Raw genomic sequence first — 26,282 nt, forward strand, 5'->3', positions numbered from 1 at the left:
ATTAATTGTAGTTACCTGAGTTAGCAAAAGCTACTTTTTTCAAAGTAAACAAAGGTTTGCATAGTCTTCATGGCCCGTTTAAGTAATAGTGCCAGCTGTGCGTTGCGCTTACTTGACGTTCAGGTGGAAATAACTGACTTTGTCACTAATCGTTTGCGGTATGGTCTCTTCAGCAGCTGCAAAACACAAGCACCTTTCTTAATCACGAAAAGGGTGTACAACACAAAAGTTCAATCGGTGCGGAAACCCTGACAGTGTTCTTGCTTTCGTTCTTATTTATATTTCACTATTAAGCAAGCCTTATTACAATTGTTTACATTTGTATGTTTAAATTTGTATTTGTACGATGTATTTTAGGTAACCCATGTCGTCGAGATCAAAATTTCCCAGTTTCGCTTTTTCTTCGACAGTCCCAAGCTTCCCGCCGCACGTTCAAATACTGTGAAGGGTGCGTAATAATAAGTGCACTTCTAAATCGATAAACGAATGGATTTAAAATTAGCGATTTTGATTCAACACTTGCAGTTCTCAGTTGAAGTGTGTATATTGTCGTAACGTGATGCATAAGTTGTGTCTTGCTTCTGGCTTCTTGGAATAGATTTTGGTGCGCACAAAAGCTCTCTTCGTTTTTTTTTATGCATCTGATGCAAGCTCTACTTCAAACTATTCCTCCTCTTGCGCATGTGGTCATTATGTCCTCTATCCACGCAGTGCTTCCAACCTCCTCGCCTACCTTGTGCTGTTGACAGGTTCAGTAGCTTCGCCACCTGTGGTCTCGTTAATTGTCTTGGGGCACCTTGAGTCCTTAATAAGGGCCTCAAAGGTTTGAAATGAGATGACTTGCTTTTGGTCCACTAATAAAATTCGATCCATTTGCTCAACGTAGCGACTTTGGTTACACACGACGATTCTTGTCTGAAAAATAAAAAAGGAAGGCCATTGTACGTATAATGACTTGTAAGCACTGTATAATATGAGAGGTTTTTTTAAAAATTAATTTGTTTGTTCCGTTCAATGCGCAATGGTGCTTGAAAGAAATTATCTGCTCTTAAAAAGAAAAAAAAAGTGATAGAAATCGTTTGTTAAGATAGCATTGCTGCCAGATATTTGTGTTAAAAGTGTGAAAAGGGGCAAGTTTTGCGCTGTGTTACCTCGCCCTTTGCCGGGCCCCTAGGTGTCTCACAATTAGGACAATACCCCACTTGCACTTCGCACATAAAAAACGGCGACGCTTGAACAGCCCGCTTAAATTTTGCTTTCTGAATTACGATACCTGCGACGTTACCGTGGCGTGACTAGTATGAAGCAGTACTGCTGAGCGATTTGCAACTGAGCTCTGAATGTTTATAGAATAAATTTTGTATGCAGCTCTCGTCACCAAGTAATTGATTCATGAAAAATAATTTTGTATACGTCAATTGCTTTCTGCTGATCGAAATAAAAACACATTTTTCATGAGCCTCACATATAAATGTAATGTGGCTTTCGAATAGACCCTTGAAAATATACGTTAGGTTTTTAAAACAATATATCATCAAGAATCTATGTTCACGTTGCTTAAAAAGAATGTACTGTCCCTGTGAAGGTATGAGAGTATTCCAAGTAGTAGTGTTTCTGATAAGAGTCCTTCCCCTTTTTTCTCATGTCCCACAACAGGACCTATTGGCTTCCTCCTATAATAAAGTCATCCATTCCATTCCCTGAAAACGTGGTCGTAACTATGTCTTGAATTTCGTTAGCCACGCTCAAAGTATGAGAAGCTTTTTCAAAATACGCCGTGTTCAAAATACGCCGTGCTTTCATGCTGTCGTCGCAAAATGTTTCTTCACTTTGTGTTGTTACTGGTGACGTTGTTTATTTTGAATGACGAGATTAAATCCGGGTCTCAATTAATTTTAAAGGGCTCCACCACATTCCTGGGTGACGCGTATTCTTCTCGAAAAGTATAGGTTACCTAATAACTTTCCCTTCGTCGTCAACGTTGTTGGTGTTTAGGAGAATTTGGGACCAAATGCCGTGGGAAAAATTCTTGAGAAAGCTTGAAACCAAAATAAAAATAAATAAATGTAGAACGCATGGCCTGAAGCCCACCATTTAGGACGATTAGTATGGAAAATAACGCCGATGAGTATTAAACTGATTTAGATAAGACTGGATAAGCTATACATATATTTTTTAATTTGTTCTATTCTCTGCCAATATCTTTAAATCCCTTCCAGATTAGTGTACAAGATCGGAGTTCCGATCATGCAATAAGCACAGCTAAGGAGAAAATTATTGTGCGTAAAAAATAGACAGCATGCAAGGACGCCTACCTTTGTTATATGGCAAAAGGTGCACCGTAGGTGCCATGTTTATACAAGCTGAAGCGCTTTTTCACTTCTGTTGATTTTTTTTTTGTTTGGGCCGTGACACCTGGGACCCAATTCTCTAGAACGAGAGGCCGTCGTTTTGCAACGACGTGGTAGCGCCATGCAAATGCATGCGTCGTCGGTATGCGGCATCGATTTTAGCTTCGGGAAAAGGATGAAAATCGCAGGAGGAAGCTCGTCCGAAAGGGCGCAAAGCCACACGCACTTCCCGCCGTCGTTTCGCGCGCCGCTTTTCGCCCTTGTGGAAAAGCGCCCTCCTGCGATTTCTACCCCTTTTCCGCCCCTAAAAGAGGCGCCCCAAGCCGAGAACGTATGCATGACATGGCGCTACCCCGAATGGCCGAATGGCATGGCTCTACCACGTCGTTTTGAAACTACGGCCTCAAGCTCTAGAGAATATAGCTCCAGGTGCCCTTTTTACAGTGAAATATAAATATCGACTAGTTTATCAGAGCACCGCCAAATATCTCCCAATTTCATTTTAATTTCTCCTACTATTCTTTGGTACACACTGCCATGTATTCTCATTCAGTTACCAGCATTCGTTGAAGCTGGCAAGTTTTGTAACAGAACAATATTGTGTTAATTATATAGGTATAGCTTTTAGTGGCAAAGACGTATCTACACAAGCGCGCAATTCCTGGCGTTGTCTTAAACTCCGGTCAGTCACCTTTGAACTGAGCAATCCGTCTTTCCCGATTACTCGCTCGAACACTCTGGAGGCGACTTGTACGTCCAGGGCACTGAGGGTGTCATCGAGGAGGTAAATACTGCTGTCACTGTAGGCGGCTCTTGCCAGGGCGATTCTTTGCTTCTGGCCGCCGCTCAATGTAGCACCCTGTTGAATAAAAATGGTAACCTTGAAATGTGACATCTAATTAACGTTTCATTTTTTTCCTTTCTGTCGCGTGCAAGTTACGATAGTTACAAATTGAAGTGCCTAAATAACTTACATTGAGTGAAAAAGCCGGTATCATCATATACCTGACAAAGCTTGCTGCAAACCTAGTTGGTTCATGGCGTTAAAAATTGTGCTAGCGCTGAAAGAACAATCCATAAGAGAGACGAACAGGATTCGCGGTAATATAATTGTGCATACTCGGAGCACACGCATCGCCGTCAGAAGACATGAAACACGTACTTGGGAAGCGTTCTATAGCGTGAGGCTTTCTATGGTGCGGTATTAATACAGCGGTTGCGATAGGTGGCCACCCACGCCAGTAGAGCATAAATAAATTAAGCAAACAGGAAGACGCTCCCTTCAGAAGAAACCAAGTGATCATAGAGATATGAAACAAAATTCAGCATCGTCGTCAACTGTCGCATGACAGACGGCAGGAACAAACGTTTCCGAACAAGTTGGGGATACATTGAAACCGTTTGAAAAGGTAATGCCACTACGAAGCAAAGCGTCCAAGATGTCAAGATTACGAAACCCTTCGACAACGCGAGGAGGAAGCAAAGGATCTCAGGTATTCAACTGACATTAAAAATGGATTCGCATTCAGGTCCCGTAAAAAGTGCTTTGTATTCCTCGGGCGTGTTTTTCTTGCGAATTGTAATTTTTTAAGATAAAGCGAGTAAATCGGTATCAGAATTCAAAGTTTTTAGTTGTGTCGAGACTAGAATGCGCAGACGTTACTTGTTGTCGCGAAAGCTACACTACGATACCTCGGACAGTCTTCGCGGGGGGACCAGTTTTGACCTTGAGCGCTAGAGGTCAAACCCCACCCCCTTTAGCAAGCGCCCGGCACGGAGCAGCGGCCCGATGGCGGGTAGAGACATGCGGCAGGGAGACAGAGAGCAAGGCGAGGAGGGAACAGAGACGTGCGCGGGACCCCCGTCGCCACCTGGCGGAGGAAGGCGAGGAGGCCACCGCCGCAGCGGTAAGCGCGTGTCACGAATGAAGGCCAGAAGGCCACGTGCGCCACAAAGCTGTGTGTGATGGAGGAGGACGAACTTTCAACTGTGGCTGCCCGAACAGCGGCGAGGCTTAAACAACGCCGGGAGGCGAAGTAAACACTGTATTCATTGCAAACATGCCTGTATATCATTGGGAAACGACTCCTCGACCACGCCTCAACAATGGGTCTAGCCAGGGCAGTGAAGCTTTCGCTATCAACTATTCGCACTTTCCAGCAATGGCGGCGCCGCCGCGCGCCTTATTTCCGAAGCTGTTTGTAGATGATCGGCGTCTCGGGCGAAGGCAGTCGGAGCGTTCGGAAACGCGGGGATTGACAACGCAAAACCAAAAAGCAGTCGAATGTACTGTGTACCACAGTATAGAAATCGCTCAGTACCGGGAAAAGCCAGCGTTCATACCTTTCCTAGAGATAAAAAAGCCCGAAAGGTTTGGATAACTATGCTCCGCACTGGAAAAGGTGTAAGCAACACAATGGGATTTGCAGTAGTCCCTTCACGAAAGCTGACTTCTTCGGGAGCTATATCCGTAAGTTTAGTTCGCTCTCTAGATATTGATGGTGTGTTTTTCGTGCAAGTTGAGTGTGTCGTTTACTAATAGATGGTTTGCAGCCACTTAAATCGCGGTTGAAGAAAGGCGCCGTGCCGCCACATAACATTCTATATGTGCACGCACGAGAAGAAAGTAAAGCGAAGAACCAAAAGGAGAACGTCATTGTTCTTTTATTAACGTGCTGGTTTCTTTTAATAAATGCTGCATTCCAGTTGCATTTTGTGCTTTGTTGGGTTGTTTGTGCTTCGTTCTCTTTTTTAGCATTTGTGTGATTACTGTTCTGAACTAGCTGCTTTTTTCTTTCTCAACCCCCCCCCCCCTCACACACACACACACTCTTAGGCAAAAAGGACTAAAATAGGGACTAAAATACAGCCGTTAGTCTTCGCGGGCGACCGTTCATCTTCGAGGGGAGTATCTGCGGCAGAGTACGGGCCGTGTGCATAAATGCAGACTAACTGTTCGTCCCCGCCGATCTATAAGGAGTAACGGGACGACGAAACGAATGCAGGTAGTCTCTTTGCTGCGTTGTTAATACCCTAATGGTTCGGCGCTGCGGTCGCTGCAGGGAGCGGACGTGTCTCGCATCGGCTCCGCTGATTTCGACTAATTGCGCCGGGGTAATTGAAGATATCAACGAGATTCTGTTATAGGGTGACGCAGCTTGACCCACGGAATCGACTGACACCATTTTCGGGCAAGTTGCATCGATTTTCACCCATTTATCGGCGAAGACCGATCGGCCAACGTGGTCGGCCAGCTAGGCCTAACCTAGGCTTAGCGCGACTTCGGGCCGGGCGCGCCGATGACGGCCGCCATGGCGGAGACGGCAACTACCCTGGAGGAGATGGCGACTACCATGGACATCGGAACCACCTCTCCACTTGAAGAAAGCCCTCGAGCATCGACGATGCAAGTGAATTACGACCACGGACGGGTGTCGGTAGCGGTTACCGGCACGGACCCAACACCGGCGGAGGAAGGAGGCGAAGACAGATGGCAGGTGGCGAGGCGGCGGATGCGGCGGCAGGCGGCCGGGGCGGCTGGCGGTAAGTAGGTCCCTGTTGTTTCTGCCACTACTCCCCCTGCAGCCCCCAAGAATCAGGCACGTTTCGCGAAGCAGGTCGCCGCTAGGCTTACCAAGGCAGCACGCATGCCGCATGCGCTGCCGAAGGAGGATATTAAAGTCATACTTAGGCCACGTGGCGGGCTAAACGTGGCGCGTACCGAGGCACCTAAGCTAATGGAAGCCATTTTCGAGATGGCAGGAACTACACTGCAGGAATCTAGGGAAGACACGATTTGTACCAACAATGCCCAAAATATCATAGTAATAAGTACCCCGCATGAGCAGAGAGCTCGAATGTACTCGGGCATCCGACTACTCAGAATCGCGGGTAGGGAACACGAAGTTAGTGCGTACGTGCCGGCGCCCGAGGGCACCGTGAAGGGCGTCATACGTGGCATCTCGCTTACATACACGGAGCAGGACTTGCAGGAGAACATCGTAAACGAAGCGAACCCGCTCGCGCTCGAAGCGCATCGAATTGGAAACACTACCACAGTAATCGTGGCTTTCGAGGGTACGAAAGTGCCTAGTACAGTAAAATTTGGAGCTATGATAACTAGATGTAGCCTTTACAAACAACATTACGAGGTATGCCATTGTTGCAGCAGGCTAGGTCACCGCGCAGACGTGTGTCCCTACCCGGACACCGAGGTATGCTTTGCGTGCGGAGTGTCCAATCCGGGCCCCACACACGAGCGAGAATGCAAACCCCGCTGCAAGCTGTGCGGCGGGGCGCACCCCACCGGAGTGGCGGGATGCAAGAACCGCTACAAGATCCCACACGTGGTCAAGCAGCGCCGATGGGAGCGCAAGCGAACGGAGGAGCAGCAAAGGCGTGCGCCAACATTAGGCCTAACTGACCTCCCGCAGCTGCGGGCGGCCGGGGAAGGCGCGAAACGGATACCACAGAAGAATGCTGGCGGCGCCCCGGCAGCAGCAGCTGGCGGAGGCGAAGCGAGCCGCCGCAGCGGCGGCGGCAATGGAAATCAAGTCAAGACCAGCCCGCGAGAGGGCGTAACGTGGGCAGCCGCGGTGGTGGAGCCGCGTCCGAGGCGGGAAGCTAACCCGCAGGAGCCCAGGAGCTGCGCACCGCAGCAGGTACAACCAACTCCGGAAACGATGGAACTCCGCAGTGAGAATGCGCGCCTCAGAGCGCAGCTCGCACAACAAGACCAGAAGATTGCACAACAAGAGCGGCAACTACAAGAATTCAGCAAGAAGCTAGATATGTTCCTTACAAATCAACAGCAACATCAAGCCCCAGCTTTACCATCGAAGGCAACGCGCAGACAGGCGCGGAGACAAGTGCGATTTCAGGAGCAAGAACAAGAGCAAGAACAGATGCAAACGCAGGAGCCCGAGCGGATACACGCCGTGGAACCGCGAATTGCGGAAATAGTCGAAGAAGGAGAAGAAACGGTACAGAACAGAGATTCAACCACTGAAGAAGAAGACTTCAGCCCCAGGGCGAAGAGGAGAGCCGCAGTAATGAACGCGATCGAGAGACGCCACCAACAGCTGGAGGAAAGCCACCAGCATCTGGAGGAGCGCATGGACCGCTTCGAGAGGGACATAGAGGCAATCAACCGAAGACAGGCTACGGTAGAGAGAGAGAGAGGAATTTTATTTAAATGAAATAAACACAGAAAGGTCGGCCTGACGGTAGTATATCTGGCCAGCTATTCTGTGTGTGGGAAGGGAAAGTGGAGGAAAGAGTGTGGATAGAGGACGAGAGAGATGAAGATGGCGGAGAAATAAATGAAGGGCTATGTATAGAAGATGCCTATACCGATACGGTGTATGTGTTAAAGTTCAGCCGGACGGGCCTCAACTACAATATCTCTGAGAGGCCGCTGCTGCGCAGAAATGTCAGCACAGCTTTAAATGCACTGTAGGAACGCTTCGCGTCTGGCCAAGGTCCCAGCAGCACTTCCTCCGACACCACACGACAGTCCAAACGGGCCAATGTTCTCACTAATTGTTCTCGAGGTTGCGCATAGCGTGGACAGTGGCAGAGAACATGCGAAATAGTCTCTGGTACATGGCATGTCTCACAGTCGGGGTCACTCGTAAAGCCAATGAGGTGCTTGTAGCGACGGGTAAAAGCTACGCCAAGCCGTAGTCGGTGAAACAGCGTGGCGTAGTTTCGCTGAATACCAGGAGGTAACCGAAACTTGCAGTCGGGGTCCAGGCGGTGTAATCTTCTATGACGATTGTCAGGGTGGGTCCAGTGATTCGCCGAGGCGTGGCGGAGAATGGTAAACAGAAGGGCGGTCGTGTCCGTCCTTGCGAAGGGCAGACGTACAACATCTGCATTTGCAGAAACCTTCTTTGCCTCCTGGTCAGCCCAGTCGTTACCAGCTAGCCCGCAATGGCCTGGTACCCACTGAATGGTGAGGACATGTCCTTGTTGCAGTGCCAATGAGCATAATTCGAGTACTTCCGCAACAAGGGCATAATAGGGTCCTTGCCTCATAACTCCGTTGAGGACCTGGAGTGCTGGCTTGGAATCACAAAACAGGGTCCAAGCTTGAGGTGATTCACGGGAGACTAAACGAATCGCCTCCCGTATGGCAACCAACTCAGTGGCAGTAGAAGTTGTCTTGTGGTCTAGTGTGAATCCTCGGGTAACGCATAAGCTTGGAATTACCACAGCCGCGGTGGACCGGGATGCAGTCACAGAGCCATCAACTACAGCAGACATGAGCGTCCGCATGGCCAACATGGAACGCATGCTACAACAACTCCTAACACGATTCAACGAGATAACCCACCAACAGCAGCAGCCACAGCAGCAGCCGCAACAACCGAGCACGACCCGACCAACATGGCCAGAACAGCGCTAACGCGGGAGCTCGTGGTGTGGCAATGGAACGCGAATGGCCTGCGCAAAAAGAAGGCACTCTTACAACAATACATGAGGCAAGTCGGCCGGCGGCCAGACGTAATACTCATACAAGAAACACACACCGAGACTCCCCCGGGCTTACCGGGGTACCGCTCCTATGCCAGCCCGCCCAGTGCAAGAACGGCTGGGAAAGGTGCGGGTCAGGGGGTGTGTACCCTGGTGAAGAAGGGACTCACTTATATCGAACACGGCCTGCTCCAAAACAGCGCCATCGAGCACCTAGCCATCGAGGTCGTCACGGGCCGCAAGAGAAAGGAGAGCACCTACATAGTAAACGTCTATAGCAATCCCAAACAGTTCCAACAAAGATTCAGAACCTTAATGCACACGACGAAACAACTGGCAGGGGACAACAGCGCGCTCGTGTGCGGAGGCTTCAATGCGCCGCACACGGCGTGGGGGTACCCGAAGTCTACGACCAAGGGCCAGAGCCTCTACGAGGAAGCTATGGAGGCGGAATATCACCTGCTGAACGACCCATCGGTGCACACGAGACACGGCACTTCCACGCAACGGGATACGAACCCAGACCTTGCATTCTGCAACACTACCACCGGAGTCCGCTGGCGGAACACGGGCGAAACGCTGGGCAGCGATCACTGCGTCCTCGAGATAACAGTGCCGCTGCGCGGCAAAGCGCCGGTCCCCCGCAGGCTAGCGATGACGGATTGGAACAAATACAGACAAGAGTTGGACGCTCTGACCGAGCAGATAGAAGACATTGACAAGTGGTCGCGTGAGCTCAACGCGGTGCCACGGGCAGCTACAACGGAGGTGGAGGCAGACGAAGGGACCCCGCAAGTCGACAGCCGCCTAGCACACCTGCTGGAGGCGAGGAACTCACTGAGGGCCCGGTGGAAGCGACAACGCCACAACCGGAGGCTCCGTAAACGCATCGCCCTACTAAACACCGAGATCGAAAAGCACAGCGAGGTGCTCTGCCGGCAGCAGTGGCAGGCGGTCTGTCAGGAAGCGGACGGCCAAATCCACAAGAGCAGAACCTGGCACCTGCTCCGTCATCTGCTGGACGAGAGCAAGACGAAGGGGACGCAACACCACATCCTTGCCCGGACACTACACAAGGCGAAGCAGGAGCTCGGCGAAGCTGAGGTCCGCCGGCGCATCGACAACAAATACCTTCCATCCACCCCGCCGACACCCCTCCCGAGTTACGCGGGCGAGGCTAACGCCAAGCTCGACGCCGACATCGAGGAGTGGGAGGTCCGGGCAGTCATTCAAACCATCAACTGCAAGTCGGCCCCTGGGCCGGACGGGGTGTCAAACAAAGCGCTGCGCAACCTCAGCGACGTGGCCATAACGGCGCTGACGGGTTACTTTAACAAGTGCTGGCGGGCGGGCAAGCTCCCCGCCAGCTGGAAAGAGGCCAGAACAGTACTGATCCCAAAGCCGGGCAAGACGCCGAGTATCGACAACTTGCGGCCCATCTCCCTGACGTCCTGCATCGGGAAGATGTTGGAGCACGTCCTCCTAAACAGATGGCAAGCGTACCTGGAAGAAGAAGGTCTCTATCCCGACACGATGCTGGGTTTCCGAACCAAGCTCAGCACGCAGGACGCGATGCTGCTCATCAAACACGAAGTCCTAGACCGACCGGCCGGCTCCATGGACAACAGAGCGGTACTCGGCCTGGATTTGAAGAGCGCGTTTGACAACGTTCGCCATTGAGCCATACTTCAACAGGTCTCGCGCCTCAACATGGGGGAGCGCTCCTTCGCCTACATCCGTGATTTCCTCACGGGCCGCACCGCAACGATAGTGGCGGGAGATATGGAACTACCCAAGAAGAGTCTGGGGAGCACGGGAACGCCGCAGGGCGCCGTGATCTCGCCAACGCTGTTCAACATAGTCATGATCGGGGTTGCCCAACGACTAGAGGGCATCCCGAACGTCGGGCACACCATTTACGCAGATGACATCACGCTGTGGATGTCCGGCGGCAGTGACGGCGAGATCGAGGCGTCCCTGCAGAGCGCCATCGACGAAGTCGAAGACCACCTGCAGGACACGGGCCTCACGTGCTCCCCGAACAAGTCGGAGCTGCTGATTATTCCACCGAAACGAAGAGGTCAGGGAAGCAAAACAGAACCCGACATCAACCTCCGAACTCGAGACGGGACGACCATACCGCGGGTGAAGACGCTGCGCGTCCTCGGACTGCACGTCGACGCCCTCGGGCACAACGGCCTTACCGTCACCAAGCTCGAGATGAAGATCATGACGGCATTACGGCTAATCAAGAAGGTGGCAACGCGGCACGGAGGGATGCGAGAGAACAACCTCCTGAAGCTGGTTCAATCATTTGCAATCAGCCATGTGGCATATGTGGCGGCCTTCCACGACTGGTCGGCGGCCGAGAGCGGCAAGGTTGACGCTCTGATACGCAAAGCATACAAGATGGCACTAGGCCTCTATACACACATCAACACGACGCGACTCTTAGAACTAGGAGTCCATAACACCTTAAGCGAGATAGCAGAAGCACAGCGCACAGCACAGCTAACTAGACTAACGCTAACCAGAACCGGCAGGTCGATCCTGCACAGAGTCGGTTGCCAGACGAGGCTGCAGGGGGAGGGAGACAGGGGACCGGTGCCACCGCCGCCTCCGCGGTCGTTGCCGCGCGGGCTGCTCGGCCTCATGCAGGTCCCGCCGGTCCACAAGCACATGGATCCGGAAACGAACCGGGAACGCCGCCTGGCCAGGGCAAAGGCCCTCACGGCCGCGCATGCGGCAGACACTAACGCCTACTACGTCGATGCGGCGGCATATCCGAACCGCCAAGGTACGTACGCTGTGGCCGTGATAGCGGCGACCTCAGGGGAGCTGTACACGGCGGGCAGCGTGCGGGCCCAGGACCCGAGGCAAGCGGAGGAGCTGGCCATACCGCTGGCCCTAACCAACCCCAAGTGTGCGACGGTGTAGTGTGATTCGCGCAGTGCTGTCATGAACTACGCCACAAACAGAGTGTCCTCGTGCGCGTCTAGGGTGTGCGGGGCCCTACCACAACGAACAATGCCGGTGACCATCAAGTGGTTCCCGGCGCACATGGGCCCGGTGGGAACGGGTGCCAACCGCAACGAGGGGGCAGACCGAGCGGCGCGCGTGCTTACCAGACACAGCGCTGCCCCGAGCTCCCCCCTCGTCCTGCGGAAGGCGAGGAAGAAGATGAAGAAGACCACGTCGAGGCAACTCCAATCGACACATACAAGGAGGTGCTGGCCTGGTATCGGGAGGGCAGAAGAGCCTACCCACCGCCGCACCGGAATCTTACCCGAAGAGAGGCGGTGCTAGTGCGCCAACTACAGGTGCGCGCGATATGGACGCCTGTGTTCGCCAAACACGTGTGCCCCGAATTATTCCAGACAGATAAGTGTGTGATGTGTGGTGACGGTCGCGCTACCATGCAGCACATGCTCTGGGAATGCCAGCAAACGGACTCAACCACTGCGGATCCGCTGCCGCCGCGCTTGGAGAGTGCGGTGACCAGTGCGGAATATGAACTACAGAAGATGGCTGCGCAGCTCGCGCTAGCGGCCATCGATCGCCAGCGGCCGAACTTGTCACCTCCCCACCAGGGAGGCCGGCGATAATAGGCACCCCCCGAGGTTTCCGCAGGCCAAATCAAGACGTTGTTTCTCTCTCTCTAATACCCTAATGGCGTCGTCGTTGCCCTTTCGCGCATATGTCTGCGAACAGTTTTATATTTCCAAAACACAAGCCATTGCAGCCACTGGGTGCTTTAGATGGTGCCACGGGAGAAATATTGATGTTAGTTATAAGAAAATCGCCTAGGGTAAGAGAGCGGCGGGTAATACCAAGGAGCAGCGAAGCGCGATTGCCATACGCTTCTAGGCGAGTTTATGTTGATACGCTGTGTTGCATACGATTCGTGCGAGGTAATAACGGCCAATGAAAGCTTTCAAGCGCCTTAACAGTAACGCAAAAATTAGTGACAATAGCAAAAGTGTATTCCTGAGCGTAATGAATATGTATATGTTTAACAGACGAGAAAAAACGCATGTTGCTGATGACAACTGCAAAACAAAAATGCTCGCTACAGGTAAGCGTCTCGAAGTTATCTTTTACACTCGGTACATAATTGCCTTGGGCACCAAAGCTATGACAATGCTGCAACTGCTGTAAAACCCGCTTGCAATTCCCAGTCGCAATCGTCTAGCGACGCGAATGTGAAGAATTCAGGCTAAGCAACACCGAATTCGCTTTCGCCGATGCGATGCAGGAAAATGTGGCATGTTTCCTTATTCTGACACTTACACAGACGACACCTTTCACATACGTTACATAGAGCACTTAACATATGTATCGAACACTAAGAAAGCACTTAGCTTGCGCCAATTTGTGCGGAAACAAATGAGTCGTCCGATCGCCCAGCTACCTATCTCAACTAGGCGAGCACGAGTTGATTGTTATTTACGAGAAAAACTATGGTTGCCAGGCTCTACTTCGAATCGAACTGAGCAATAGTCCCTAAACCTAGCAAAGCGCTAAGCGCAAGGCGCAAATCGCGGTCACGTTCGCTTGCACAGATAGAAATTCGGGCACTAATTGCAATGGATCTGTTGCGTTATGCACAGAACTACACGCTGTACACTTGAATATTATCTACCGCAGCTACAACCCGGCGGCGTGGTCCAGCGGATAGCGCGTATGGTTCCTTGTGTGTGTATCCGGGCGTCGATCCCTGCCGGTGCCGGAGTTTTTTTCTTTTTTCTGCACTCTACGCAGTTCGTCCTTGGGGAGCATCGGAACGGACCATCCGGGTGGGGGACTAATCGTTCGTCCCCTCGCAGTTAGTCCCCATAGGGACTAACGATTGTGGCAGAGGCCGTTAGTCCCCGAAAGGACGAACTTTTAGTCCTTTTTGCCTAAGAGTGCAGGAATGGGCGATGTAGGTATTTGTAATAAATAAATAAATTTGTTACTGCGGCATCGTCGTTTCCGACAGTGCGCTGAAAGCACAGCACGGCTGATGTAACAGGCCCTGCCGTAGAGGAATCAGCGTTTGATATTTAGTATCGGCATTTTTATTATTACCTGTAACCTGCATAAACGCCGTTGGATGTTTCCTTGTAAAAACAGCCCACAAAAATTTAATTTACTCGGATTATTCGCTCTTACCCGACACAATTGCGCAGGTGGCAATAACAAAACGCTGTGCTCGGTTGCGTCTACCGAGTTCTGCTTGGCGCCTAATATATATTCGTAAAGTGTGCTTGAATAATTTTACGAGCATGGATGGAAGTGTAGCATCCTTTGCCGAACTTGCAGTGCCAACAAACGTTCACACAGTGCGGTTGGCTGGTGACGCCATTCGGTTGCAGGCACAGTCCATCTATGCTTAGCATGTCATACATGGCCTCCCTGATGCCGCAAAACACTGTGTGACTGGAGTTATAAACTGCTTCGCCTTCGACAAAGCACCTTCGTGTCTCATCGGCAAGGAAAAAGATGGTCTGAAGAGACACTAATGGCCCCGGATCGGCTTTTTTCTCCAGACGCGCGCGCTTACACGACGTCCCGATCATCGTCCCGTCCTACATTTTGGATACCCCGTCGCGCCACCTATATTCGCTGGAAAGTGCGAATAGGGTTAACCAAAGCTAAACCAGAGCTATTCTTTTTAATGCAGACAGCCGCGCCGGACGCACTTCTGGCTGACACGCAAGGAGTTTCAAACGCAACAACTACTCAGTCATGAAAGGCATACTGGCTTCATATTCATTGTTATTCACGGGGCCATAAAATATAATGAGGTAGTTACCTCTGGCCAAAACAGTTATCTTCACAAACATCAAAAGTAATGACATTGTTCAAGAACCCATTTTTAAAATAACTCGCACAATTTTTTTATGGTTGCGAAAGATGACGGCATTGTGCTTCGTTCACCATGCAACTACACCTGCAAGTACCTTTTCTCCAACTTCTGTGAGATCACCGGCCGGAAAACAAGCAATGTCTTTCCGGAGGTCGCATGCGTCGAGCACTTTTGTGTAGCGATCAACGTCCAAGTGTTTACCAAAGAGAATATTATCCCTGATAGACATACTGTAGATGCACGCCGCTTGGGGGACGCATGCCAAGGGTCCCTGCAAGAAAAAGATACTTATGAAATAATTTCAGCACAGTGATGTGCATTGATACTAAATGATCTACCATAATAAAATGCCCAAAACTGAAACATAACAGCCGAAATGTGTGAGAGATACCAATCTAACCAGACTACTTGCTATATAACAACATTTTCTTTGTGACAAAACTAAACAAAAATGACAAAAATATCTTCATCCAATTACTTTGTTCTTTAACAAACGTTCTGACATTCTGCTATCATTTATTTTGTTATAAAATTAGCACATAGCTATATTTCTAAATGTTCACGTGCCCGCGAAACGTGCTTTAAAAACATAAAGAAATGTGGTAAAAATGGCCCCGCATAAAAAAATTTCATGTTTGTGTTGCGGCGTTTTGTTTTTTTAGGTTGGTTAAAACTAATGCGATTGTGACACGAAACTATATATGTAACAGTATAAACGGAACTTACATCATGCTGCGGCAACAGCATTTTTAATTCTTATGTTTGGGTCCATTACTTTTCCGCCATAGTTTGAGTGGCGATATTTGAAAATGATGTCTCAGTCGTAGCAACAATAATATGAATTTTTCTCTTTCGAATGATATAAATTGACGTTGTAATGCTGTTCGATTAATGTTTCGCGAAGTGAAAAAGTAGTGAAGCCTCAATACAGGCGCTGTTAAAGTATGCCTTTGGTAGCATAGGTGAAAGTTGCGTCCGACATGTTGCATTCTGCTTTGAGCTTTGCTTGGCCCCGAAACTCATTGTGGGCAAGCCTGTTTTACAGCCGAGGCCAACCCTGTAACACATCGAGCAATCTGGAGTGATTGAAACGACGATGTCGCCAACGGGTCCTGTCGGTGCGTTGTCAACCGACGTTGTCGGTGGCGTGAAATGAAAGCTGCAAGGTCCCTGCTTTCAGAACTTCCCATTGAAGCAAACGTGAAGTCACCGAAGGCGACACAGGGTACGTGGCAAAACAGCAGGCGATGGCGACAAAACATGTCAACAATGTAGCACGGCGTCAAAGCAGCACATGACAAATCAGCACTGTGACGAAACAGTGAAAAGTCAAAGCAGTTCGCGAAAAAACAGCATAGCGCGCACGCCGCAAGGATAACAGTTTAATAGAATTGCATCTTGACGACCGTCCGGTATGAAAGCAGCGGTGTTGATTTGTTTCCAACCCTCCAAACCGCTTCCGCTCAGAGACTAGCCAAAGTCGCAATCAGAAATTAACAGGGGGCCTGGCTAGTCTCTGAGTGGAAGCGGTTTGGCCGGTTGGGTAAAGAACAAAAAACGATTCTGCCATGCAAAGCAACTGTCCTCTTTGTTGTCGCTTAGTAGCTGCAAGGGAGCAGTCTTATTTGATTATACAAAACATCCAAAATCGCTTGCGCTTAATAAGTAGCCAGTCCCTACTATTAACAGGGACTGCTTGCCAGTGAGCGTTAGTTTTGTCGGTTGGTTTAAAACCAAATCAGAGTGCCCCAACTGGCGACTGGGCAGTCTGATTTGCTTCATACTTCCAACCGCTTCCAGTCAATGACTAGCCGGAGTTACTATTACTCATTGATATAACACCGGTTCAAATGTAAATGACCCCTTAAAGGGACACTGAAGGAAGTTGTTAACATTGCGGTACTGCGAGCGCAAATTGTAGTCTGGAGTCTGTAGGTCATGTTTCGACCGCTCTCGCTGCGTTTACGCGGCTTTAGTCACCAGAAAAATCTAATTCGAAAATGCTGTCCTCCTCTCTGCATCCTCGCCCATTTTTCGGTGGCGTTTGTATGACGTCAGAAAAAAATGGCTTGGCTTGACTGCTCCACTGCACGGCTCGCCGACCTTCCGACAGAGTCAGTCAGCACAGTGCTTATATAGTTTGCCGGCGGCCAACGGGTCGTCGCAATTCGTTCACTCAGTCGAAACTAAGCCACGACACGTTTGTGAATAGAAGAATGGGCCTTTCTTTTGTTGGTTTGTGCACTGTATAAAGCTCCAAGTACAGGTCGCTCCACGCAAGCGCTGCACAAGCGCACATGTGACGCTTCGCTGACTGGTAGGATAGTAGGAAAATGTAAGGGCATTTGAAGGCGGGCGAAGAGTGAGCGAAGCTAAGATAGGTACTCAGTTAATGAAATCAACCGAAATGTTTACTGAACAGCGTACAACTAGGGTGCAGGAAGCACTTCTTTTGCGCTGGGTGAACAAGCACAGCGGTCAGCAGCACGACCACACATCTGCGAACGCCTTTCCATCTAAGAAATGCAATGGCTAGACATGACATATTGTGGAAATTTGGGGGGACGCTTACAGCGCGAGCGCTATGCAATAAATAGTCATTTATGCTGCTTGTAATGGTAAAACTAAATAAAAATGTAAAGTGGTTATACATTACATACTTTATATTTCCAATACTGGCAGCGCTGGCTCGTGGCCGAGTGGTCTGGAGCGCTAAGCATATTATTCTGCTAGTCGCAAGTTTGAGTCTCCGAGAGTGCACGTTTTTTCTGTACTGAATTAGCCATTTCTGCACTGTAACGTTCATTGCTCCACGAGCGAGTTCGCACAAGGCGCGCAGACAGCACTAAAGCGCCAGCGAGTACTCGTTGGCGTGCTGTTGCCATAAGCACCGACTTCTTGCGAGCAGTGGGCACAGGCCACAACCAGCAGACCCTTGGCCTTGTGCGAACAAGATTTTTACGATACAGGCATGAGTGAGGCAAGCTCCAAAGACGGGGGAAAAGCTCATGGGATTTGAGCATCTGCGGTGACGCGGAGGGCGTTTATCCACTGCGTAGGCCTCGGCTATTGATTGCTACGATTCCAAGCCGTCCTGGTAGGCTTATCTGACGCATTTTAGAGCCGACAACATGGCAGAGGCGCGGTATGGCCATTACTGAGACATCGAGAATGCCCATACAATGACAATGTCAGATGCCAAGCATGTTTCACACAACCGAAACTTGTTTGAATGCTAATCTTGGACATCGTCCGATCACGTAGCCCCTTTACCTGACGTCACTGCTCACTGCGGTTAGCTGGTGCAGCCGCCGGAAACTGCGCATAGTAGTTTTCTTCTTTCAGGCTGTATAAAATAAATACCGCCTTATCGACCGGATAAACGATGAAAAGTGTGTTCATTTGAGCCAGTATACGCAGTGCAAGCAGAAACCAGGAGTTTGGCAAATTCACTGCAATGTCCCTTTAAACTGTTCCATAAAAGCATGCTGTTTGACGACACGCTGTTGTCTATACAACACACATTATACTTAAGTGGGCAGTCCCAGCAGGCTGTCAATTGCACCGATGCCTCACTGATGACATACCAAATCTGTTCCGCTGAATTTGGCTCTGTCGTATATTCGCCCGTAACCGCCATCAGCTCATAATTGATGGTCCTGCACCCGTGACTGAACTGGAGCACGTTAGTCGTGTCCGTGACGACTCCGCTACTCTAGAAATAATAACCCAGTGCGCGCTTGAAAACAGTATCTACAAATTGGTGTAGTGGTTTGACAGACTGTCCCGGACTGGCCATACCCATCTACGACCAACGTCAACAGTGCAAACTGTGCTTTTTGGTGCCACTGACTGAGTGAACTGTGCATCTTGTGAATAGAACTCCAAAACTAGAACTGTGTACACTGTGTGAATTATGTCCTTTCCCTTTCTCCCCCCTCTCCCCCATCCTCACTTCCCCACAGGGCCTCATGGCCTCTAGTTCTTAATAAAGTGTTTCACTCACTCACTCATGCTGTTGCGCCGGTGCTGTTTTGTCGCGTGCGGTTATGAAACCTCCCAGCAACAAGGAGGCAATGCCTTACTAAATGAATATATTAAACATTTGTGTCGGTGATATCGTGTTATCGGTGATATCGGTGATACAGACGGTGATAGCATGTGCCCTTTTTTGTAGGTGGTTATACTTTACCTCGATATTGTGACAGAAGAGCGTAAATTTGCAGAAAGCAATCAGCAAATCTAAATGGTTGCTGAATTTCTTGGAGAAAGCACAGTTGGTTGTTAAAAAAGGTATTCGTTTCATGCGATATTTTGAACTAGGATTATGGAACCTTTAAAGCTCTTTTTTTTGCCGATTATATCCTCGAACCATATAGTTGAAAAAATTCTGCAACTGCTAAACGGTAATCGAGGAATTGAATGGAACAATTAGTTTTGTTTTATAGGAAAAAGGAGTAAGCCCTTAACTGTGTCTGTGTAAGATGAATAAATATATTGTACTGTCTTTCTTCACAAAATTTTATTAGGTATTCTAGCCTGTATGTGCGACGTTAAACCAGAGCTCCGGGGGACATAGTCGTTGTTAAGTCGAAAGACTGCGAAAGCTGTTCAGTGTTTGTATGGGCGGAATTAGCATAATTATTTCTTCTTACTCACAGATATGCTTATTCACAGTGAAACAGCAGTCTTGTACTTTGAGCCGGCAGCCTCAATAAAAAAATTCCCCGCATTTCCCCGAGGGGAAGAATGTGAAAGTGCGAATGCACGAGTTGAATTTGCGCGGTTCGGTAATGTTCGCGAAAGAGAGATCACACACACACACACACACACACACAACTACAAAGAAAGAAAGATGCATTTATTCACAGACACCTATTTGTGTTGTCGTTGTACTTGATTGCTAGAGCGGATCTCAGCTTTGAAATTTCGTGTCAGTACTCCTTTAAGCGGGTGCATTAGCCGTTCTCACGCCCGATTCCTGGCCAATCCCCCACGTGGGTATGTGCCATGTCAGCGGCCAGGCAGCGCGCGCCCATCTCCCCCCGTTGCCAAGGAAGACGAGGAGATTCCTGGCCAATCCCCCACGTGGGTATGCTATGCGGACATCGCCGGTGGACGCAGGTTCAGGGTCGCTTAAGAAGTGCATCGCACTTAAAATGCATGCTCACCTTTTTCCCACAATAGCCGCCATGTTGGTGCATCTCCCCTTGAATTGCACGCAGAAGGGCCGACTTGCCGCTCCCTACAAAGCCCACCACACCCACCAATTCGCCAGCTTGTGCACCGATGTTCACGCCTTGCAAGACAATTGTCGGCATTTCTTTTTCTTGGGCTGCCTTTGAATGCCAGCTAAATGAACACCTGGTCATCAAAATATCGCCATCTGCAGAATAAAAGTGTACAAAGCTTTATTTCAGGCTTCTGCATCAACGCCGTGGTGATCATACCAATGGGTCGTAGTCAGAGACACTGGTGAACAATAAAGTTTTTTGTACCACTAATTAGTGAACACAAAACCTTTTCAGTGAGATTTTACTAGATCTTTGCTAAACTATTTTCACTTCAAAAAGGCACCATCGGCATAGACGAAAGCAAGCTTCGATGTAACTATTTCTCCCTGGGATAATGACGGCGAAATGACGTTTGGTGCATAGGTTGATAATTGACTTTTCTGGCTGCGTCTTTGTTACGCACAGCGTCGCGTGCACAGAATGCGCGCTATCCATCTCACAAGAGGCAGAGAAGAAATTTCGCAGCGCGTTATGCTTTCCTAATGTTGCGTTTACAGTTTCCGTTCCGCCCTCAGAAGGCCTGATATTCCTTACATTTGGTTCGCGTCTGAAGAATATTGTCCTGATGGTGTAGTCCAAAAGTTAACGGATTTCTCGAAACTAGAGTAACGTGGGAAAACACTTACGGGCGATTAGGATACCACCTTAAGCAAAATTTGGGGAAAGCTATTTAGGTGTTGGATTTGGGGATATATTTAAGTAAAGATTTTAGGGAGACCTGCATGCTTGTACACTTAAAACAAAGTGAGGCATCTGTTAAAATATGCAGACAGACCTCCAGTGATACACGCAGTGCTGTCTGAAATAAAGAGTAACGTTGGGCCTGAGGTGAAGTGTTTCGGGCGGTATCGGGCCGGGTGAGTAAATAGCTTCCAGTCCCGGGACAGGCCCTGACTGAACAAAACAGCCCAGAAAGTACCATATTTGACTTACAGTGTAATGGTTAATATAGGTAGCTTCAGCGGTGACAAATAAACGCAAAAAACTCGGCGTAATGCGACTAAGCATCTCAAGGTACTCATGTATCCTTCCGCGTGCTCCTTGCGGTCGCAATTAATAAAATCGACACCCTTGGCGAGCACAACTTTTAATCGATTGGTTGAAAAAGTAAATGTTGCGCTCGCACTTTTTTAAATGACTGCGGCTTTGAAAATTTCGCGCATTTTAATTTTGACGTCCTGCAAGGGCTCCGCGATTTTTTCCCACAATGTCGCTAGCGGTCACCTGTAAAAACAACTACTTAGTTACCTTTTAGTTGAGTGTCCTCTATGGTTTTAGTTGCGCTCTCATGACGTTCGTCTTCGCTGTACAACGTGGCGATCCGCTTGATTGCAAAATATGACTGAAAAAAAAAAATAAAACGTGCTCAGGTAAATTGAAAGTAAAGAATATGGGTGTTGCCATACCTTTGAATTCCTTCCCGCTTTCGTAAACTATTGCTTCCTATATTTAAAAGCAATCATAAACAAACAGCAATGCTTGTATTGTAGACACTCCTCTTAACACCGCAATAAAAAATCTTCTTAGGCAATGAAATACAAGTCGGGCACTTTTTCTTCTTGAAGTGCTCGAACAAGAAGGTACAAACCCTTTATTCTCGAGTGGCTATTGCGACCGTACTATAACTGGTCCCGAAACTAAACTTGCAAGGATCACTTCATATTTCAGAAAAAAAATTTTCCTGTTTTGTGGATACGTATTAGTTAAGATGTAATGCACAATATTTTAGTCAATTATCCGCGTCATAACTTACTATTTGTTATTACCTGGCTGTTTTTCTATAAGCTGTTCTCTGGTGCGATCTTCACTTTTGTACTGCTTGATAAGCATGAATGTTACCTTCGTATATGTGTTTTTCCTGCCACTTTTAATACATGTACATCTTTCTGAGTATGTTCAATCATCTTGATTTTTTTACTTTGGTTTGTATGTCCCGTTTTGAAATACCTCCTTTGGGGGCCCTTAATGATCATTTTAATAGAAAAACGTTGGAATCCTGTTAAAAGTATGTGCTATGCGGACATTTTCTCCATATTTTTTTATCGTTTAGATGTCCCTTCGTGCTGTTGTTTAAAATAAGCGGCAGGGCATGCCGTACCATTTCAATTTCGCAGTTGACGATCTGATATGTCACCAATAAGCAGTAGTGTCGACGAGCGTATAGGTGGTATTCGTTGGAAAGTTTAGCCGTCAATTTCGTCGCTTGGCAACCCTGGAAACGGCCACAGACATGGCGTATGCACCACGGACATGGCGCGACTTGGGTCACTGGGCCCGCACGCCGAAGAAAAAAAAAAAAAACGCCGGCGTGCGTCGCCTGTTCCGTTTCAACCCGATTCTCAGCGGTGGTGTCAACAGAGATGTTATTAATCGCACTCACATTGGACTCGAGGTAATACTTGGCGTTAGGCGAGGTAGAGTTTGTAAACGTGAAACACACCCGGGCAGCACAGGACTGTTCGGCCTAAAACAGGCCGGTGTACTTTGGCCGGTCATTTTCTGTCCGGCCGTTTTCCGGCAGCCATGTTCGGCCCATGTCCAAATGTGGGCCTTTTGGCCGTATACGGCCGTACTCCCATGGCTGTCCAACGGCCAGTGTCCGTCGGCCATTCGACCGGCTTACGGTCATACGGCCAGACTCCAGCCGTAGGGCTCCGGCCATTCCAAAGTCACCCGTGTACGGCCGAAGTACGTCCGCCGGAGGACAGCCGAGATGCGGTCGTCGGACTCCAGCCGGACAACAGCTACCGGAAATACGGCCGTGCTACGGGCATTGGAGTTCAGCCACAGTACGTTAGCTGTACTGAGGCCGGTCACTGCATGTCGCGCAAGCAGATGACTCATTCGCGCAGTGCAGAAGCAGCACAAACCCAGCATTTTGGGTCCAATGCAGCCACATCAAAGTGAGCTCGCGCGCAACCACCAGCCGTCAAGCTTTCAGCGCAGCCTTGCTTAATTACCAGCCTCAGTAGACAGCAAAATTCGTTTATTAAACAGTGCTCACAAATTGTCGTTCCTTTAATTGCTGTGCCTCATTTACTGCCGAACACAGAAAATATTCAGTTCTTTGTAGAGCTTGAATAGATGTATTGTCCAGGTCCTGATATCCTCTGTGGGGCGGCTTACCTGTAATAAACGGGAAAACAGGAGGGGGGGGGGGGGGGGGGCGGAAGGCGCATACTTTAGTGGGTTGAATTTCAGAGAGATAAACTGCGCCGCTTTTAGCCAATTTCTTTTAGGGCAATATTCCGGAACACTTTCATGCTATGACTACATAAACTATTTTTATAACAGTTGCTTGACCAATTTTGATGAATATAAAACCGGCGTGAATGCCTTTACGAAGCGTTTTGGTCCTCAACAAAACACTCAGGAGCATTTAATATAACTCCTTCACAAAAAAGTATATCCAGTTTTTCCCCATTTTTCTTGCAAAGACATTTTCTACTCGATCAACTTTTCCTGATGATCTTGCGCAGGGCTAATCCTAAGAAGGAGCGAACAGGTACTTTCATTTTCAATCTATTTTAATGTTGTTTTCATGAGTATACGTCCACACCACTTAATAGTCCAAAAGAGCTTAATTTTCCTCTAATGTCATACTACGTTAAAAAAATTCTAGGCGCGTCGCGAATGACGCCCTGCTTCAGGTGGCTGCAGTTGTATCCCTTTGTGTTCACGCAAGGAAAGGCGTAAAGTTACATAATTTGTTTCAAACCAATAACATAGCAATGGTAGCATGTATACAGGAAACCTTGCATACTGCAACGAATAGGGCAATAAATATTTTATTGGTCAAGGTGGAATGCGTAGGGTTCTCAACCCGTCGGAGGCAAACTTGCCCCTCTGGAATTTTATTTATTTACTTCTTTATTCATTTATTTATTTATTTTTTTTGATTTACTTATTGATTGTTTTATTTATTTATTTATTTTTATTCATTTATTTATTCATTGTTTTATTTATTTATTTATTTATTTATTTCATGCCTGCTTGCCTTTGCATGCATTACAGAAGGGAGATACATAACAATAAGCATTAAATATGAGACAAAATAACAAAATAATTCTACAAAGCGCGCTGAAAATCGTCAATATAAACAGTTAATGCAATCATACGTGGAAGATAATTACACTGCAGTATTGATGTAAAATAAAATGAATCGCGCAAGGCGTCACCTTTAAAGGAAAGATAATAATTTGCTTTAAGCTAGCGGTCCCACTTTGCGATATGTAGAATGGCGCTTGGACATACTTCTCCCCTTCTACAACAGTTTTCGAATGATAGATATTACGAAAAAAGTTAAACCTGTGGTTTCGTCTGTGATCTTTCACGTCCTGCCATTTCAGTTTATTTTTACTTTCTCTCATGCTAAGTTGAGCGTGCCAATTACCTAATACGAATCGCACTGACATATTCTGTATGTTTTCGAGCGTATCAACGAGCTCTTTTGTGTAGGGATCCACGAAAACACATGCGTACTTCAAGATTGAGCGCACATGAGTTAAATACGGTTGTTCTTTTCAGTTAGATGGAGGTTCACTGAAATTTCGTCTCAGAAAGCCAAAAACATATGCAGCTGTAACTTTCACGGTGTGCACCTGCCTATTTAACCTCTAACCACTCCCTAAATAAACTCCTAGGTATTTATATTCCTCGGCCGTTGTCACAGCAGCATAATTTACGGTATACGTATCCAATTGGAATGAAGGTTTTCTTGTAAAGGTGCCGTTAACAGACTGTTTAACATCCAAAAACTTTTCTGAATCAGCACACCAGGATGTTATTAAATGAGGATAAAGCTGCAGGTATACGGAATCACGTTCATTCGCTATAGCCCGGTTAACTACACAGTACTTTTGAACAAAGCTATAGGACCAATAGTAATAACGATGCAAAAATTGATTCATTCAGTTCATAGGATGAAATGTACTACGCAGAGGGTGATATGCAACACCATCATTTGCTTTTCTGCAGTCCAAGAATATACAGTCAACCACTTTAAGCTTATCTATTTCAAGAGGCAAATCGTGCGTGAACTCAACAATCTGCGTTGAGCAAGAAAATCCTGACAAAATCCGTGTTTGCTAGGATGCTGGCGATTATGTTTACCCAAATGAGTCATATCCCAAGAGTAGCTAAGCTCACCTTCAAACATCGGAACTAAATTAACAGCTAGGCTTCGTCAGTGACAACGCTCTGTTGTTATCGCAAATTTAAAATCATTTTTTTCTAAATAGGCAGTCATAAAATCCCCTGAAGTAACATAGTGCAGGGCACGAAGTTGATCCTACCAATGCACGAGCGAGTCTCTTCTACGTTTATCACCAACAACATAGTGCAACATTGCTTGTCGCAGTTTAATTGTAAGCAGAATAACTTGCGCTTTGGCTCCCACTTGCCTTTCTTTGGTGGGGAGTCCTTGACATGGTGGCGGTTTAGCTCCTGCGTGGGGTCGCTTGCTCGACGCCCTTGAAGGCCAGTTATTTTGGTGAACCATCTCCATCTCGGATCGGACATCCCTGGCGGATCGATGTCTCCAATGCTCTCCATTTCTTGAGCGGGCGAATAGCCTCGAGATGATGCATCGACGAAGCCGGCGGCAGAAGCGTGGTAGCGGCGATGACTGGCGAGGCTTAGCTCACCCGTCGGTGTAGCACAGTCTTCTTGTGGCAATAAATGACATTTCGATGGCCTAAAAGGTTCCCTGCTAATGTCCAGTGAGTCCATGCACCTTGCCCGTTCACCGAGAACACTCATTACTGTTTGACAAACGATGTTCGTTCATTTAAAACGTAGAAACACGGAGCGGATGAAAAACGCGTCCGCGTCGTTCGGCTCCCTAACGGCTTTTTGTCCCCCCAGGAAAAAACCGGTCGGTCTGCTTCCTAACACGTCTGTGCATGAATTCTCGGCGCCCAGGCGCGAGCCGTTGTTCGGCTGTATGCCGTTTGCCGAAAAAAGGACGTATAACCAGATACCTTACGTAGGCCGGTCTCCTCTTGAACACCGGTTGCCAAATATTCTGTTGCCATTCGCTTGCCGTAATTCGGCCGAGGACAGCTAACCGAATGCAAAACGTATATTCTGGGGCCGTACGTCCGCCGGACGCGCGGTTCACCGTTGAAACAACGAATGCACGGCAGCCGCGCTCCGGCCGGTCTCCTTTCGAACACCAACTGCCGCAAGAATACGCATATTCTGTGGCCGGTCGCCTGCCGTGCTTCGGCCGATTACCGCTTCCCGAAGAAAAAACGGATGCCCTAAGGCCGTACTTCGGCCGTTCTCTTTCTCAACATCGGCAGCCGT

General features: G+C 48.4%; 1 protein-coding gene across 1 annotated transcript in view; it reads right to left on the reverse strand.

The window, feature by feature from the left end:
- LOC144148281 (ATP-binding cassette sub-family C member 2-like) overlaps nucleotides 1–26,282 on the reverse strand; it is a 99,915-nt gene that overhangs the window by 24,352 nt on the left and 49,281 nt on the right. Inside the window, exons 8-12 of the mRNA XM_077679838.1 lie at nucleotides 21,222–21,315; nucleotides 19,851–20,065; nucleotides 14,774–14,950; nucleotides 3,043–3,210; nucleotides 734–915 (exon numbers count right to left, since the gene is read on the reverse strand). Coding sequence (XP_077535964.1) covers nucleotides 734–915; nucleotides 3,043–3,210; nucleotides 14,774–14,950; nucleotides 19,851–20,065; nucleotides 21,222–21,315 — 836 coding nt within the window. The remainder of the gene's footprint in view (nucleotides 1–733; nucleotides 916–3,042; nucleotides 3,211–14,773; nucleotides 14,951–19,850; nucleotides 20,066–21,221; nucleotides 21,316–26,282) is intronic.

The sequence above is a fragment of the Haemaphysalis longicornis genome, unplaced genomic scaffold (assembly GCF_048455015.1).
Source record: "Haemaphysalis longicornis isolate Haplotype H1 unplaced genomic scaffold, Haemaphysalis longicornis Haplotype H1 scaffold_8, whole genome shotgun sequence".
Taxonomy (NCBI): Eukaryota; Metazoa; Arthropoda; class Arachnida; order Ixodida; family Ixodidae; genus Haemaphysalis; species Haemaphysalis longicornis.